The sequence below is a fragment of the Cyclospora cayetanensis genome, unplaced genomic scaffold (assembly GCF_002999335.1).
Source record: "Cyclospora cayetanensis isolate NF1_C8 unplaced genomic scaffold, CcayRef3 CcayRef3_contig_1, whole genome shotgun sequence".
Lineage (NCBI taxonomy): Eukaryota > Apicomplexa > Conoidasida > Eucoccidiorida > Eimeriidae > Cyclospora > Cyclospora cayetanensis.
In genome coordinates, this window is record NW_020312036.1 from 165,286 (window position 1) to 183,005 (window position 17,720).

At 54.5% G+C, this 17,720-nt stretch overlaps 2 protein-coding genes across 2 annotated transcripts; one reads left to right on the forward strand and one right to left on the reverse strand.

The window, feature by feature from the left end:
* Positions 1 to 2,791: 2,791 nt before the first annotated feature.
* On the forward strand, positions 2,792 to 9,299 carry LOC113147043. The gene is made up of 10 exons (XM_026336214.1): positions 2,792 to 3,859; positions 4,521 to 4,679; positions 5,382 to 5,513; positions 5,816 to 6,464; positions 6,818 to 6,951; positions 7,411 to 7,622; positions 7,994 to 8,183; positions 8,325 to 8,588; positions 8,830 to 8,949; positions 9,126 to 9,299. Exons 1-10 carry the CDS (start codon positions 2,792 to 2,794, stop codon positions 9,297 to 9,299), a joined length of 3,102 nt encoding a protein of 1,033 aa, XP_026191999.1.
* Positions 9,300 to 10,722: 1,423 nt separating this feature from the next.
* On the reverse strand, positions 10,723 to 17,630 carry LOC34623341 (probable U3 small nucleolar RNA-associated protein 7). The gene is made up of 15 exons (XM_026336253.1): positions 17,541 to 17,630; positions 17,143 to 17,252; positions 16,608 to 16,695; positions 15,347 to 15,484; positions 14,805 to 14,862; positions 14,190 to 14,257; positions 13,731 to 13,801; positions 13,431 to 13,581; positions 13,200 to 13,275; positions 12,729 to 12,934; positions 12,298 to 12,438; positions 11,854 to 11,986; positions 11,314 to 11,316; positions 11,208 to 11,275; positions 10,723 to 10,848 (listed from the first exon to the last, which is right to left on the reverse strand). Exons 1-15 carry the CDS (start codon positions 17,628 to 17,630, stop codon positions 10,723 to 10,725), a joined length of 1,527 nt encoding a protein of 508 aa, XP_026192038.1.
* Positions 17,631 to 17,720: the final 90 nt, after the last annotated feature.

A 17,720-nucleotide genomic window follows, 5' to 3' on the forward strand; every position in this document is an offset into this window, starting at 1 on the left:
GCCAGCTTTGCTCCCGTTGCTGCCAAAATGTAGCTGTCTGGCAGCAGCAGCTGCTGCAGATTCAGCGCAGATTCGGCCTGTATCGTGCAATTTCTCCCATTAAAAGGGCCCCCAAGGGAAACGGAAAATGCGCCGTTTTCTGCCTTTCGGGTAGTGCGCAAGGGGTAACCGATTTTCAACGGCAGCACGTAGCAAGTTTTATTCAGGGGTTACAGGGCCCCCTCCTTACATGCAGACGATGTGTTGCGGGCGTAGTTCTTCAACGTCATCCCTTTTAGTTCTCCCGCTGGCTCAGTTACGAAATTGCCAGATCCTCCTGCTTCATGAGAGGAGCAGTTTTTCTCTACCGGAAAGCGACTCGATGCCATCAAAATGCTTTGGGCTAAGCGCCAAGGAACGACCCCCCAGTGCAGGTGAAATTCGCTGACCCCCGGCGCATCGAGTGCGCGGTGGTGTCGCTACACCGAAGAAAGCGGCCCCCATTGCTGCTTCTTGCTCCGCATGATTCCCTATACTTTCTCCAATGCCCCTCTATGCACACAGTTGGCACACACGCCTGTACACCCAAGTGCATTTCGGAGAACTGTCTTCTTGCATGCAGTGATGCTGACGAAACCGTGTTACTCCACACCCCGCAGTCACTGCCACCTGTCCTCGACACTTCTCCGCTGCACCTCGATCTCTCCTTCCGAGGTCTCTGTAGGGAAATAGCTGCCTCATGACGTGCTATGAGCTTTTTAAAGCTATTGAGCGCTTCTAGAGGAATTCCCGGCATTTCCTGCTATCCCTCAGGGCTCCTCTGCGTTCCCTCCCCACAGGGGCAGAGGGAATGCTAGAAGGGGGCGATTCGTTGCTAGGCACTCCAAGCATTCACAGCATAAAATAGTTGCATGTAGCACCTAGCTTGCTTGCGCGCGCAACCTTGCGCCTTTTGTATCGAGCTAAAGCTGCTCTGCAGTACAGGCGTAGGACTTGCGAGCAAGTGGCTAGTCTTCCATCAATTCTCGATCAACATAGTGCTCGTGCAGCATAAGTCTTAAATGGAGCTGGAACCTGCTCGAGCAGGCTTCCTTCAGAAAGCCTCAGCTTACAAGCTTGGCTAGTCGGCAGCGGGGTAATGCGAGCTTAGCCCGCTTCAGACCCCACTACGAAATTCGCCTAGGATCAGGCTGGAAACGTGTTCACCGATTCCAATTGCTGTGATCCCCAAAGGAGGCCTGGCGAGAAGCCGTTGTTCGTACACTCTCTTCTGGCATTATTGCAACCCTAAGGACGATTTATGGAGGGACTGCAGCCAGCGGTTGGAATTGATGGGGGGAGATGCAATGCATTTTTCTTTCATCTGTCGGGTTACCCCGCGCAAGTGAAGGAGACCTTCCATACGGCGTGCGTAGAAGAGGTAGGTACAGTACCTCTGGCTTTCCTGTGCGCCCAAGCCACCGAGGATTTTGTCATGTATGCTGCACACGGCAGCATGCGGCTCTACCAGTGCGTTCGCCTGACTTTCCTTTCCAGCAGCAACTACAATAGAGGCTTTGCGCCTTCAGGGGTCTGTGCACTTCTGCAGCGGGGGGCACTTCTGAGGCAACTACTGGTCTTTCACTTGCATGCCTTTGTGTGTATGTGGGGGGCCTTAGAGCAAAGGATCGTGCAGGGGTGACACCCAATACGACTCAAGCTCGAGAGAGAGAGAGAGAGACAGCGTGCTAGCTTCTGCAGCCTATCGTCTGGTCATGACCACACGGGCACGTGCGAGCTAAGCATATAAAAGGATCAGCGGCATCCTCAGGGTAGGAAGCGTTGCAGTGCAAAAAGGCGTGTGGCATCAACTGCGACGCAATTCAGTTATTCTCCTGCCCTGTTCTCTTAGGCTTTTGGAGCAGGTGGCCCTCCATAGGCAGGCGAGGTTCCGGAGATCCCCCGAAGGCGATACCAGTGCGCCCCTTGGGCTCTCCCTGGTTCTTCTTGGCTTTTGTTGCAGCCTTGTCTCTCTGTCTTCTCAACCTACGGATTTTTCTCCTCGTCTGGAGTCTCAAGGTTGCCCTTCAGAGACAGATAGCGCCCCTCAACGGGTGTCTCCGAGTGCGTTGACGGTCCCGAAGGCTGTCTATTGGTGGGAGCTTTTAGTGGATTGTGCTTCCGCGCACTTAAGCTAGGGAACCTTCTTAGTTGCACACAGCCCTGTTGTTGAGTATTAAAAAGAAGGGGAGAGAGAGAGAAGAAGAGCTGGAGAGGACAATATACATATCCCTCAGGTGCAGCCTGCCTGAGGGATCCGCGAACCTGCTCTGCCGTTCTGAGGGCCCCCTTCGCCGCTGCCGATGCTTCTAGCGCCGGTTATTCCAGCCGCCCATTTCGTTTCCAAATAATACGCGTGTACAAGTAAGCGGGTTTTCCCTTTGTATTTCCCTCTTGAGGGCCCCGTAGCCGCGTTCTTACTCTTTGGACCCCCGTAGCATCGCGAGCAGGCGGGGGCAGGGAGGGGGCCCCTTTTGCCGGCTGTATGGACGGCGCGCAGAAAGGCCCCCTGCATATTACCTGGATCGCTTCCTGCACGCAAATAGGCAACCGCCTCCACCTTTCTTTCTGCGCCTGTCCCCTCCAAAGCTCTAACGGTAGACACAGATTCTTCTCGTCTCCTCCTTGCGGGGAGGCCACACTGCCGAGTCACACGCCTCTACCCACCGGCTGTCTACGCGTTTCCAGCCGACTCTGGGGGCCCCTTCGCCCCCCTCCGGGGGCCTCCCCAGCCGTTCTCGCGTTCCTTTTGGGGGCCCCCGCCTTATGCCCGATGTCGTGGGGTCCCCCCCCGCCTTTCTCTGGGCAAGACAAGCTCCGCGGAGGCATTGCCTTTGGCGCTGCTGCCTGCTGGATACGCGCCGCTGGCGAGGTTTCACGCGAACCTGCTCTGCCGCCTTCGGCCTTCGCCTCGATCCTCCAACAGCGCGCGTACAGAGAGTCTCTCAGGCTTCGCAGACACCGCGCGGCTGTCCTCTTGCTCTACCTGCTCCTCCCTTTTTTCGTCCCAGAAGGCTCTTCCCCCCCCTCCCCCTACTCGTTTCGGGATCTCCAGCAGCAAACGCCGCCTCCGCAGCAGCCAGGAAGGCAACCTCCCCAGCCTGATGGACCTCGGCGGGAGCTGCCCCTCCGAGGAGGCATTCCAAGGGAGCACAAGTTCGCAGTCGAAGGCAGTCGCAGACAAAAGCTCCTCATTCTGCCGTGGGAGTTCACCCCTCAGTCCCTGGAGTCTCCCGACGTCGCCTTACACACCCCTTCCTCCCCTCCAGAAATCCTCGACCTCGAGCCACCCCAACACCCCTTCGTAGACACACCACGACAGCTGCTACTGCAGTCTCAGCCCCCCCTCCCGAAGACTTCTCGCTTCCTCCGGCTCGCCATCAACACTGCCTCTTGCCAGCCAGACAGCACGCAGTGCCTTGCCGCCAATACGCCGATTCTCAGCGCAATTCACACTTCTAGCGGAGCCAATGGTGATAGCTTTCTTCACGACAATAGCGCCTTCAAGCCGTGGAGGACCTGGCCCCTCTCACCGCAACACGGCTGGAAGGCTATGTGGCTCGTCGCTCTCCTCTGCTTATGCTTCTTGGGTTACTGCTCGCTGCTAGCCGCCGTGACACGAGGCTGCACGCCTTCTGCTGCCGTCCCTGTCGCAGCACTTGCGTGCTGCCTCGTATCCGCGGCAGACTACATCCTGCTAGTATTTGGAAATGTGGCAGGAGGAGCCCACACTGCAGGAGGCGCGTGGAGAGCCACACGCCTCGCGCGCCCTCTTCTCCTCTGCGGTTTGCAGCATTCCGTTAGGGTGCTGTTGGTGCGAATCGTCAAGACACTCCCTCAGGCAAGACATGCGCCCTCTATTTGTTTTTTCCTCTTAGAATTACGTCTGTTCATTGCTGTACAGACTCCTCCTTCAACGGGGGTAAAGGGGGGCCTCTCGAGGTGCTCTCTGTCACGCCATCTTTGGTAGCGGCGATGAACGTGTATAGGCGTGCTGCCACCTTTCAGGCACAGCCTATACAAACCTCCGTATCTCTCTGTCTATGTCTATGTTTGTCTATGTCTATTTTTTGTCTATGGCTCTATCTCTGTCTATGTGTCTCTATGTCTGTCTATGTCTATTGCTGTCTCTATCTATCTCTGTCTATCTCTATCTCCATGTATCTTTATCTCTATCTCTCTATATGCATGCATACACTGCACGCCGTCGGCAAGTGCTCCCCTTTCACAGTGTATTTGCGCATCATCATCACGCTTTTTCAAGTGCGTATCTCCTTCTCCTCCCTCAATTGTCCTTTTGAGTGTTGCCTTTTGGGGAGCCCAGTGATTCGCGCTACTCGGGAGGAGGCTGACTTCTCTTGAGCGCATGTTGCTTCTCTTTGCGCGGCATTCCGCATTTTACCCGGGGGTGTTTTTCGCCATCGGGTTGAGTCTCTTTTTCGATCCTCAGCACCCTCGTGCCTTTGCCGCTGTTTCTGCGATTGTGCGCGTGATCCCCACAGCTTTGGAGTATTATACTGGCCCTCTTTCTTTCTGTAGCCCTCTTCGACTGGCTGGGCGTCATCTTATTTGCTGGAACGGGAGGGCACGAGCAATTTCACAGCTTTCAGCGGGGATGTGTGTCTCTTCTCCTGGTTGTTACTACTGTGAGACTCCCGCAGGTAACAGCGCCTCGACAGCCGTCACTGCCTGCCTTGCTTTACAAGGCTTTCTCTGCACTTCCATCCCGTGTTTTCGCGCGCATCTCTCTTTTGCATATTGCCCCTTACACAAGTCGCACCTTCCCATGCTATTTAGCGCAAGGCTACGCCCCTTGCCCCCATGTGCTACCCGCCGTTCCGGCTTCTTCCGTCATGTTGTCATGTATCCCGCTTTCTGCGCACTCCTGCTGCACTGCAGTACTCTACAACCGCACTGTTTCCAACTCCGCCTCCTCCCCCAATCTCATTGCTTCCTTCTGTCTCTCTGTCTCTCTCTGTCTGTCTGTCTGTCTGTCTGTCTGTCTGTCTGTCTGTCTGTCTGTCTCTCTCCCTCTCTCTGTCTTTATCGCTCCCTCTCTCTCTCTATCGCTCCCTCTTTCTCTCTCTATCGCTCCCTCTCTCTCTCTCTCTCTCTCTCTCTCTCTCTCTCTGTCTCTATCGCTCCCTCTCTCTCTCTATCGCCCCCCCTCTCTCTCTCTATCGCTCCCCCACTCTCTCTCTCTATCGCTCTCTCGAAGAAGCCTCTCCACTCCGTGTCCTCCCCTGCCTCTACCAGCAGCACCCGAGTCGGCACACCGTAGCAGCAGACATCCCCGCCTTCCTCGAAGATGCATGCACCCTCTCTGCCTCGCTCCGTGCACGCGCGTATGGCCTGTGCTGTAGGTGCTACTTTGCGGCTACACCGTACATGAGGCTGCCGTGCTCTTCGTGATTGCTTTTTATCTCATTACTGCGCTGCTGTTGGGACTCTTTGCGGCCGCCTTCTTCTCTGCCTTCAGACGACAAGAAGAGAAGGTGAGGAGGCCGTTGTCTGGCGTGATGCCGCGACCTCTTTTAGCGCGGCGTCTAGCCAGCAGCGTACCGTACAGCGCATGTATACCGGGCTTCCGAATTGCAGTGGCTGCTCGCGGCGAGACGCAGCGCCATCAAGGCCAGCCGCAGTTTTGTGCCTCCACTGCCTTTTTGCTAAAGCTGCACCAGCTCTCTGGCCTTTTGGGTGTCGCTTGCGTGGAGTCCCCCCTTCTTCCCCACGCCCTCTTGCTGAGAAGAGACTGCGGTGTAAGCAGTACGAGCATGTGGAATGCTTTCTCCCGCAGGATCTAGCCGAGCTGTCTGCTCTCCGCGTCCGGTACCTTCTTTCCGCCTTTTCCCTTCTGCAGGACTGTGGAGGCGGCCACGTGAAGCTGCGAGAGTGGCGTCTTTTTTACGAGGCTCTCTCTGCCCTCCCTCCCGCCTCCTTCCAGACGCTGAGCCCCGAAGAAACAAGGCTTTTTCTCCAGCAGCAGCAGCAACAACAGCCAGATTCCTCTCTCGCTCCGGAGCAGAAGCGACTCGGAACAGTGGCACTAGTCAGCCCCAAAGATCGAGAAGAGACGGACTGGCTGCCCTCTCCGTGGGGTTCCCCGAGCTCGAGGCGCATGCAGCTCCGCGGAGCAGACCGCATCGGCGCCAGCGAGGCCTCGCGCTTGCTGCTGCAGGCGTCACCTCTCGCTGCATCTGCCTCAGCTGCATCGGCCGCGGAGGCTGCCGAGGACGAAGTGCAGGAAGCAGCCTCGCTCCTGCGTGCCTGGGGCATGCGCGAAAGGCAATTAGGAGGCCCTTTGCGTGCCCTCTATCGTCGTCAGATGCTCGCGGAGGCTCAGTTTGCCTTGGACTGTCTGGGAGAAGCCAGCGCCGACTCGGGGGGAGGCAGAGGCATCTCACCCCTCGCGTTCGCGAGGTTGCCCGCTGCTCTCGCTGCTGTTGGTGGGTATCTAGGGGCCAGGGGAAGGCACAGAAGGATGCTGTTGGGAGCTTCGCTGCATCCAAACGCTGCCCCTCGTCGAATTCTGCCTCCCCTCCTTCCCACGGACTCTGTGCCTCCTCCTCGCAGAGCTCGCCTTCCCCCCCTTCCCCCCGACGCACACACATTACCACACACGCCACATACAATGCAGTATAAATACACCTATCCATGTACACACACAGATCAAGCATTATCTATGTATCTACATGTCCACGTTCAAAGGGGTGTCGGTCACTCGACATTGGCAGAGTAGGATGAGGGGCGCTCCACTCTCTTGAGTTCTTTATCGCTCTTTGCGCACTCTGCTCTGTAGAGAAGGAAAAAGCCGCAGCAGCTGCCAAGGCCTTTGAGAAAGCTCGCACGCCAAGGGCTTCCTCTTGGGCCTGGGGTCTGAGCGCCGTAGCCGACATTGCCGTCGCCGTCTCCTTGGTTGTTACGTTTTTACAAGTGGGTGTTGTTGAGAACACAGCGGGGAGGTGGGAACAAGAGGAGGGGCGCATACACGGAACACAGAGAGTGGTCTTGAGGGGGAAGGAGGGAGAGAGTTCAGCGGATCTCAGCCGGGCAGAATGGCACTGAGAGGCAGTTAGGAGCACCGGGGGGTCACGAGCTGACTGCTCACTGGGGAGGGATCACGGGGAATAAAGGCCATGTGCAGATCGATAAGGGGGGAGGAAGGCGCTGGGATTCATGTGAACTAAAGGCTCAATCAATCAAGGGGACCGCACGCAGCAGCGGGGACTGCACAGTTCTGGAGCTCTTTGCAGATGGCGAAGCACTCGAGGGCAACCGAAAGGCAGGCACACCCCTGGGGGGTGCTGCCGGATAGCAGTAGTTGCTTGCAGCTCTGAGGAAAGAGATACGTATGTTTTGAACGAAAGCTGCTCCGCGAGTGCTTTTCTTCAGACGCGGAAATTCATTCTGACTGCCTCCAGTCTAACGGGAGAGCCTATCGACGAAGAAGCCGCAGACGGGATGCCAGCTTCCTGTTTCCTCTCGCATGCCACGAGCTACTGGCTGCAGTTTGGCCTCAGCGCTGTGTATTTCTCGTCCGCGGGGGCCCTTCTTGGCCTCGAGGTTAAGCACAGGGGCCTTTGGAAGCTGTCTACTGTTTCGAAGCAAGTCTCAATGTTCATGGTGCCCCTTTGAGGGTCTCTGCCTCCCTCTTGCCCCATGCATTCTCCGTTTGCCGCTGTCTCTCTGGCCTGCTCGCTACACACATCTCTATCCAGCTTCAGCGTCCTCAGACTGCTGCTGCACTTGCTGGCGAGGCTAGTCACAGGCTGGCGACACTGCATTGCGCTGTGCTGGTGTGGGCTTACATCGCTGCCTGTATATGCGCGTGTCCACCCCTCTCTCTCTCGCGTTTGTCTTGGTCATTCGGTGGTAGCTACAGACATGAGCCTCTTTCTAGCAGGTGATGGTGTCCATTACCACGGTGTGTCTGAAGCATTCCACGCCTGTGACGCTCCATTCATTTTCGTCTCAGTTTCGACTTATGCGCAATAGCTGCCCTTTTGGTGGTTGATAGTGCGTGCCTTCTCGCGGGAGCGGCACCGTCTCTCTCCCCGGAAAATAACGCAGAGGGCCTCGTGGATGACCTGTCGCGCTGTATCGCCTTTGCTCGGGTCCTTAGAGGCCTTCGGATCGGATTCAGGATCAACCCCTTGAAGAAGATGGTATGCTGCTGCTGTTGCTGCTGGCTCTCGAGCGTAGAGGAGCAGCTGCGACTGCTCCTCTACGCGTGAAACAGGGCAGCGCCCTGCATGCGCCCAGATCGATGTGCTTGGAAGAATGTTTGTTTGTGCCTGTTGCTGTAGGTCACTCGCTTGCTAAGGGCTGTGCGACGGCTAAAGACAGTGATACAAGTTCTGCTGCTTCTGTTTTACACCTACGCGACGGTAGGAATGGAATTGTTCAGGGGCCTCATAGAATGCGAGCTCGGAGCCCAAGGCATTGGCTCCACAGGTCCAGAGGCAGAGGGAGACCTCACCGATTGGGGGCTTTTGAATTTTAACGATCTTTTCTCCTCGCTGGTGACGCTCTTCTTGCTTACTGTAAACGGCTGGGATGATGCCTTGAAGGTCAGCTGTGTTTCCGAGGCTTACGCCTTTCTGAGAGTCCCCCAGCCTTTTTTTGACGACGATTGTCAACGGGAAGGCCGCATATTCATTCACACAGGACCCGTGCAATGAATGATGCGATGCATACACACCCAAGACATCATCATCCTTCCCGCAGCCACAACATCAGTTGGCTGGTCTTTCTCGCATCCTAGTGCTTCCTTTTGCAAAGCTGTGCGCGTGTCGAACTGCGCGATTGCAGGCCCTCGTAAAGCACACTTCGGTACTGAAATGCAGTTTGTACTTTGTGTCATTCTACATCCTAACCGACACCATCCTCCTCAATCTTCTTGTGGCACTCGTCCTGGAAGCCTACGAGCAGGCAAGTTAAGCGGCCGCTCGACGTGGCTAGAGTTCTGCTCGCCTCGTCGAGGATCTGTGTTTAGGGCCCTCTGCACTCACCAGCAGCAGCCGCCAGAGCCTGAAAAAGGGAAGCGGGACGGCCGCAAGGCGAAAGAGACAGCTGTCGCTGCGTGTGCGCTGCCATTTTGCATGCAGGTCTCGTCCGTGCCCCCCCAGATAGCGCCTCCAGCTGTCGACGAGCAGCCATTCCACAATGCCGCGCATAAAATGCCACTGCTGCTGCAAATCGAGGGAACGCTTCTCAGCGAGCAGTCCAGGAGCCCCGCAGGGACCGAGAGCAGCCACAATAATTCTCCATTAATTAGCTAATTAGCGAGAGAGCTGACTCGCTAGCCACCATCATAGGTAAACACTCACGGGGCAGCTAGCTAGCTAGTTGGCTAGCTGCCTACAAATTGGCTTTTCGGTGGATTAGGGAAGGCTGCATCTGCGTTCCTCCTGTCAAGAGGCAGCAGATGACCCTCTGCCTTTTCGACTGCGAGCCTCAGCCCCCAGCCCGAAACACGAGTCTGTAGGGATCTCTACAGCTTTGGTAGAAGATCAGCAACAGCGACAGCTCTGAAGAGCAGAAGGATCACGCCGTCTCGATAACGTGCCGTCAGCCGAGTTCTGCTTCCCCCACATTGCGCTAGCCACCTAGGCACTTGGAGCCTCTTACTAGTGACCGCAGCTGCACAGCTGGCTAGCCACTTGCCTACACATCTCTCACCCAGCTCTGTGGTATTTCGCGGTGTTACAACGCGAGTCGACAGTACGAGCACATAGCCTACACCGAGTCATAAGGACTGTTTTCTGCTGTGCTATTTCATCTGACTGTTCAGCTGCCTCTCGTGCGCTCTGCATCTGTGCCCCAAAGCCTTCCTCGAGACTCCTCTGCCGTCTCCCCTAGTGGGTCAGGCAGGACCCTGCAAAACTCAGTGTTCTGGTGTCTCTGTTTCTCCACCGCCCTGCTTCTCTTCGTCTGTTTATTGCACTCTACAGTTTGTAAGGTCCGGTTAGAGCTACACCTCAGTGTCAACGCAACTCCTATCAGCCATGAAGGGTAGGGGCGTGGAAGGCCGGTATTATCCGGGGAACTCCCCAAAGAGCCTCCCCTCGATTCACTTGACAAACAGGGGCCGAGAATCGCAGTGGAAATAAGGAAGCATGCGAAATTGGGGTGGTGATGATACAGGCCTCAACATAGTACAAGACTGCAGAGTGATGGGCTATGTTGCTCTGTCAGTTTCGTCCTTGTCCCCCTCTGTCCATCCTTGTTTGGCTATACTGGGACTTGTACGGCCCCTCTTGACATTTTTCTGCTACAAAAATCACTAGAATCTTTCTCACTCGTCTGTAATGAGACTACTTCTTGACGAAGCTGCAGACGCAGAGACGCACATGCATACGAGAGAAACGTGCAGCAGTCGTGCCCTCGGCCTTACGGGATCCGAACGCGGCAAGCCCAAGATACGGAGTCAACTGAAGAAACGTTCAGGGTGTCGCAGAAGAGGGCTAGAAACACAGATGCCCCGGCGTATGCAACTGATAATGGCGACGCAAGCCAGCAAGCACGGACATAGAGGGAATGCAGGCAAAGCAGCACGCAGCAAAAAAAGAGAAGGCACAGGGGGAGAAACGCAGTCGGCGCTAAAGCGGCAATTCACGCAAGAGGTCTTTTGCACGGCTTATTGAAAAGCTATGGGTAATTGCATAGGGAAAGGGTAGCGACAGCGCAGCTCTGGAAATGATCTCACCGAGCGAGAGCTCCTGTAATAGCTGGCACATCCCCCTCCGAGGTTGGCTTGCTCTCCTTGGCGGCTGCCATCCTCAATGCTGTCTGGTGCCTCTTCTTGATGAGGCGCTCCCTTTCGCTCTTCTGCAGACAACAGAGGCGGTCAGGAGGCACCCGTATTCTCACAATGCTGCTAGGTGGGAACAAAACAGCTCAAACGCCACTGGCAAACGCATTCACAAGCCCGAAGACCATTCCCCCCTTGTAGAAACAAATCCAAGGGAAAGAAACAGAGAGGCAGCGGGAAGCAGCAGGAAAGCAACATGAATAGCCGTCCTCCTGTGGGGACTTTGTTCATGCCTTCTAGTAAACACGACAGAGGCAAGCAAACTCAGACACAGAGTGGAGTGACAGGCGTTCGACGACCATTCTGTATCCTAGCCACGCTTCCATTTTTCTCAATAAGCACGCAGAGCACAGGGGAGACACCGCAGGAGTCGAACCTGATTCCGCTTTTCTGCTGTTCCCCGCCCTCTTTGCTTCTTCTTTGGCTTTCTGGTCTTCTTCACGCCTGCATGCAAACGGTCAGGACGACTCCAGGCTTAACACTTTCTGCTTTGGCCTTCTTTCATATTTCCTCGGCTAGATCAGTCGAAACACTTGTGGCCCTAATTAAGCTGCAGTCTTCATGAGAAAAGCAAGATGCGTTACGTATGCATCTGCAGACGCTCCTTCGAAAGGCGTAAATACCAAAGTATGCATCCGCGCGTACGGCTAACCAGCCAGCGCGGTGTACAGGTACAAAAACACAGCTTTGTGGTCACGGACAGCTCGAGTGACAACCCACACAGGCACCCAGTGCCTCAAAACAAGGCCCCCGCATGTGTGTGCTGATGAAAAGTTGTTCACTCATCCTCTAGCCTCCACCTCCAATACTGGGAGAGACTTGAAGCCAGCAGAGAAAACTCCGCACGATGATAAGCAACACCACTTTCCCAGTCCGATACCTGCCCCCTTCTCTTTCTGCAGTGTCCCTCATTCCGTTTCCCTCTCTCGCTCTCGCTGCGCTACGGATCCTCTCTACCTCTCTCTTCCTATCCCCCAGTGGCGGTGTTCAGTTTCTGCTAACCACGGATCTGCAAGCCTTACTCTCTGGCAAGGGCGTCTCCACTGGGGCCGCCTTGCGCTTCTTGTCGAACGTTCCAATAGGCGTCGAGTCTAGTGAAATCATATCGGCCGGCAGCTTCTCCAGCAGCGAGTGAACCTCCCGTTCCCGCCGTTGCTGCACCACATGCCGTTTCAGCACCAACCGCCATAATGTGAACACTCACGGAGGATACAGGGGGAGTTTCAATGCGGGCCTCATCAGAAGGCACCCACAGGAACAACCTCTCGGCCTCATTTCATGCGTTTTCGGCCATGGGGCAGTCCTCATACAGCCGTCGCGCGGAGAAGCAGGAAAGAGGCCCCTAGTTCTGTGTGTCGTTCAAGGTCATTCGACAGCATGAGCCAAGGTGCAAAAGGCTCAAAGGTAGCGATGGAGAGCATCCACGAGGGGTCTCCGTCATAAGAAAAAGCTATCAGCGACATCACCTTTTTGGTTTCGAACGGATTTGCATCTCTCGAGTCAAAGTTCGCCAGCCCAGCACCTGGAACGAGCACAGAGCAGACACCCGCGGTGCTCCCAAAGATGCAGACGTCTTCGAAGGGGCGGAAGCGAACGCTTGTAATTTGCTGCACAAACAACGCACTCGTCCATCACCTGAATACCTGTCAAAACACGAGTTCTTCCCCCGAGCCCCCCCCTTGTCCCCCCCGCTACAGGAGCGATCGCAGAAGCATGGATTTCCACTGCTTCCTGGGTAGCAGTTTCTATCCAGAACCCTTTTGCGTTCCCCACAGCCACTCTCCCTTCGCCCGCTACAGCCCTCCACCTGCCCGAGGCCGCCCTCCCCCCGTCGCCGCGCTCCCTCCCATAGTTCCCCCCGAACCCCATGTAAACGTGAAGAGTCGGGTGCCCTCACTTCGCCTGGAGCTTCGTGCGTCATGTACAGAGAGGCCTTCTTCTGGCTTAACACGTCCTTCCAAACTTGCAAGTGAGAACCGAACCCCAAAGCGACCAGACCTGTCTGGCTTATCGCCACAGAGGACGGGGGAGCTCCAAAGTAGCTAAAGGACTGAGCTGCCTCGTATTTCCGCAAATCCCAGAGCTTCCACTTGCCGTCAACACCTGAATCGACACACAACAACAACCCCCAGAGATACTGCGTGCTATGCACTAAGGAGAGCCCCGAGATATCCCCGAATCCGCCCAACGCCTTAGCGTGGAGTAAGGCGTCTCGCATCAGCACCCTTCCAAGAGACATGCAACAACCAGGGAAACCGCCGTCTAGAGACACGCTTGCAAGCTTAGCCCCTCCATTCCGGAGGACCCACACTGATGATGCCAGCGTGCCATGACGCCCTGAGCGGCAAAAACATTAGCTGATACTAACCGGCAGTGATCATATAGTTGTCTTGCGCTGCGACCGCTGTGACCTTCCCCTTATGGCAAAACATCTCCACAGCCGGCTGCGCAGCACAGATGGACCGCAGCAAACTTCAGCTCCAAACGCGCCCATACGCTATACCGCTTCAAAGCAGCCAGCAGCCAGCTCTGAGAGTCTCCAGATCATGCCAGGCCTATACCCAGTGCCCTTTCGACGCATACGATCCACAAGTCGCACCTTGCCCAGATTGGGTGTCCACAGAGTCACAGTGCCTTTTGTGTGGCCAAGATGCATCACTGCGTTGGTGGGATTCTGCTGCATAATGCTGCAAGGCCCCCTTCGCGTTTTATGTTTCGCGGCAATCTGCCCAGTGGATATATCATAGTACCTTCAAGAAAACGACACACACATGGATATACATATATATATACATATATATCCATGGAGGAACAGACGTCGGTGCGCAGTTGGCTACGCCGCTTGCAAGTGGTAAACGTTCACGACCATTGGGGGAAGCCAGGAACACAGCGGGCATACACAAGCTCCCCGAATTCGCCGACGGAGACCATTAAGTAGTGATACGGGAGAAAGTCCAAAGCGTATGTCATCTGCAAAGCAGCATACCACACATTGTGCCGCTACTACTACCTGCTCGAGACGCATTTTTCTCCTTAGAAAGTTCGGCTCATGTTTTACTCCGCTTGGTCACTCCTCTGTCCCTCTATAGGTGCCCAGCTCTGCAGTCGCCCCTACTTCGGCTTCTGGCAAGCGAGCCAGCAGCGTGAGCTCGCAAGGCGTGCCCATAGATCTGAGTAGCTCTACGCGTGTGGCTACCATATGGATCACTGCAAGCACAACCATCTTGTACGGATTACTTGTCAAGCTTGCCACCCACACGCTGGCCCTCCACGCAATCAGGGGCCTACATGAGGTCCTAAAGGCGCCTATCCTATCCAGCTAGGCACAACGCACTATGGACGGCGTGACGAGGCTTACCATGATGTCTCTTAAACAGTGAATTTCGATGCCCTGGTTGTCGTAAATGTAGACATACTTCTTCTGCGCTGTGACACACACCAACACGTAAAAAGCATAAAAAACAACACGAATTTTAAAACCGGAAACGCCCCGACTGACTAATCATTGAATGTGCTCGCACAAAAGCATAGGCACACTTGGCTAGGAGGCTATATATATACATATATATGTATATACGTCAGTGCCAACTCTACGCACGGCTTTCACCAAATACAGACAACAAGAACACGCATAGAGATACAGCAAGGCACGCATGAAGGCACACAGGGCTATAGACAGCCTTTACGGGGAAAGCTCTAACTGTGAGTGCCCATATATATGCAGTAAAGAGAACAGAATAAGCAGTTAGAACGCTGCGCCTCCTATAGGCAGACACCTAGATATGTGGCTGTGTTTCGACGACTGTACGCATAAATTCGCGAAAACGGAAGACGCAGGGAGACACAGTGAGGTGCACATGTATTGGTGTATACAACTATGCACAGGCTGCCCGATCGGCATAGTGCAACTAAGACTCCCGCTTTTTGTTACAGACAAGAGGCCACTGCCTGAAGGGCTGGAGCCAGCAAATACCTGCAGCCCATAGCGTATGATTCTGCAAGAAGTGTACGGCTCGGACGGTCTCCTTCACCTGCACAGAAGCAGAGAGAGGCAGAGCAAAACACATTCCCCCACAAGAGTGGTAAACTCCCGAACAGACACGAAGGGTCAGGGCATGCGTGGAAGCGAGGCGCAGCACTAGCGGTAGGGGGAGCCCAGGGATGACGTAAGACAAGACGAAATCGGCAGAAGCGATCTCAAAGGAGTAGACAAAAAGAGACAAGGGGAAGAAGCTAGAAGAAGGAAGAGGAGCCAGCCGTGCGCCAGCAAGTGCGACCACCACAGACACGCGCACATGCAAGCACAGAAATACAGAAAGAAGTAACCAGGGTCCGCCTAAATCACAGAGCGCAACTCAAAGACACCACTAGAGAGCAAGCGCGAGTCTCCGAACAAGAAACCTCTAGCTTTCTACGATCCAAGGGCCATACGCAGTGAGAGGCACGACGTTCCACAAGGATGAAGATCCAGGGGGAGACACTTCTCGACACAGAAGAGAAAGCAAGGGCACACACATTGATTTCACAAAGAGTCTTCATCTCCTCGCAATCGAGCAACCCTAGAGAGCCTTTCTGTCCTCCAAAAAGCATCTCGCGGCCTCCCCTGCTGACGTCTACCGCGTAGGGTCCAAACGAAAGAGAGAAGCGAAATGCCTGCAAACGCGAGATATGCACTGCTATTCAAGACAACTGCTATTCAAAACAACTGTTATTCAAAACAACTGCTACTCAAGACAACTGCTACTCAAGACAGCTGTTATTCAAGACAACTGCTACTCAAGACAGCTGTTATTCAAGACAACTGCTACTCAAGACAACTGCTACTCAAGACAACTGCTACTCGAGACAACTGCTACTCAAGACAACTGCTACTCGAGACAATTGCTATCAAAACAACTGTTATTCAAAACAACTGCTACTCAAGACAACTGCTACTCAAGACAGCTGTTATTCAAGACAACTGCTATTCAAGACAACTGCTATTCAAGACAACTGCTACTCAAGACAACTGCTATCAAGACCACTGCTACTCAAGACAACTGCTACTCAAGACAACTGCTATTCAAGACAACTGTTATTCAAGACAACTGCTATACAAGACAACTGCTACTCAAGACAACTGTTATTCAAAACAACTGCTATTCAAGACAACTGCTATTCAAGACAATTGCTATGCAAGACAACTGCTATTCAAGACAACTGCTATTCAAAACAACTGCTATTCAAAACAACTGCTATTCAAGACAACTGTTATTCAAAACAACTGCTACTCAAGACAACTGCTATTCAAGACAACTGCTATTCAAGACAACTGCTATTCAAGACAACTGCTACTCGAGACAACTGCTATTCAAAACAACTGCTATCAAGACCACTGCTATTCAAGACAACTGCTACTCAAGACAACTGCTACTCAAGACAACTGCTACTCGAGACAACTGCTATTCAAAACAACTGCTATTCAAGACAACTGCTACTCAAGACAACTGCTATTCAAGACAACTGCTACTCGAGACAATCGCTATTCAAAACAACTGCTATTCAAAACAACTGCTACTCAAGACAACTGCTATTCAAGACAACTGTTATTCAAGAAATCTGCTACTCAAGACAACTGCTATTCAAGACAACTGCTATCAAGACCACTGCTAGTCAAGACAACTGCTATTCAAGACACAAAAGGGACCCCGTGGTTGCATGCCTAAGATGCACCTGGTTGCCTGCAAACAAAGCAGCAGGGGTGTGCTGAGGAAGGGCTGCGGGCAGCCTGACTGACCTTCTTCTTGGCAGCAGCATCAAGGTGCTCCAGGATATCTGCCTGCTTGAACTTGTAAGTCTTTTCAAGCCCCTCCGCCTCTAGAATCCTGAGACGAGGCAGAGGGCACAGGGGCCGAAGCACAGAGAGAGAGACACACAGACAGACACCCCATGCCATGGCGGCACATGCGGCAGCCGGGTTGATGTCGTGAGGATTTATTAGCAGACGCAGAAGACTGCAACGAGAAAGAGAGGAACTGATCTGCGCTAAGCGCGGGCGAGCAAGCGTCTGCATGCCCCATCTTGTTGAAATCCACTGATATTCCCTCGTATTTGCGTTCCCCCTCCCTCGGTAAAGTGCGTTGTAGAGGCACAAATTGTAAAGCGGAGCACGGACAAAGAAGGATGATATATACATGTAAATACTCAGACAAACGCGCATGAGACACGGTTGCAGGCAAAGCCTCTACGGTTAGCGCAGAACTGCGACACACTGAGGACGCCCTACAAAAACCTGGCTACATCGTGTGGGGTTAGTAGATTCTGGAGCTCACCCTTCCTGCTCGGTGGCCAGTGTGGAAATGGCATCCTTGCTTTCGCGGGTGTCAATCTCCAGGCGTTTCTGCTGCTTGAGGATAGCGCGTGACTTCTTGGCGGTTCGAGACTGCAAATACAAGAATATTGCAAGCGCGTAGGGGGAAGCCCTTAGCCCCCTGCCCGCCTTCTCGCTTGGCTTCCGAAAGGCGCACGGGCATGCAAGCCGCACAAGACGAATGGCCAGTTGCCTTGCAGGAAGTGCACACCCACAGAGGGCCTTAGACTGCGTCTTCCCGGCAAACAACTCCGTTCCCCGAATCCACGAGGCTACGACGAGGGCCCTCCATGTGGAAGGGAGAGGGAGGCACGGGGGGGAAGGCGGGGAGGGGGAGAACAGACTGCTACCCTGCTTTACCTGCGGATCGCTCATGGGCAGCTTGCCTTGCTTCGTCCCGGCAGCACTCCCTGGTCGCCGGAAGGCACGCAGGCCGTTAGGAGCCCCCATCGCGTGTCGAGTCTCAGGCTGGGGGGGGTATCCCAGCGTAACAGCACACAGTATCCAGCCTCCAGCGTCCGCGAAACAAGAGAGCAGCTC

Excerpts from the sequence above, each read along its gene's own strand:
- LOC34623341 (XM_026336253.1), bottom strand. The coding sequence starts at position 17,630 with ATGGGGGCTCCTAACGGCCTGCGTGCCTTCCGGCGACCAGGGAGTGCT. Across the intron at positions 17,253-17,540 it reads TGCCCATGAGCGATCCGCAG|TCTCGAACCGCCAAGAAGTC; the intron begins GTAAAGCAGGGT and ends TTGTATTTGCAG. Across the intron at positions 10,849-11,207 it reads CAGCAGAAAAGCGGAATCAG|AAGAGCGAAAGGGAGCGCCT; the intron begins GTTCGACTCCTG and ends TGTTGTCTGCAG.
- LOC113147043 (XM_026336214.1), top strand. The coding sequence starts at position 2,792 with ATGTCGTGGGGTCCCCCCCCGCCTTTCTCTGGGCAAGACAAGCTCCGC. Across the intron at positions 4,680-5,381 it reads CTACTGTGAGACTCCCGCAG|GTGCTACTTTGCGGCTACAC; the intron begins GTAACAGCGCCT and ends CCTGTGCTGTAG. Across the intron at positions 6,952-7,410 it reads TGGTTGTTACGTTTTTACAA|ACGCGGAAATTCATTCTGAC; the intron begins GTGGGTGTTGTT and ends GCTTTTCTTCAG.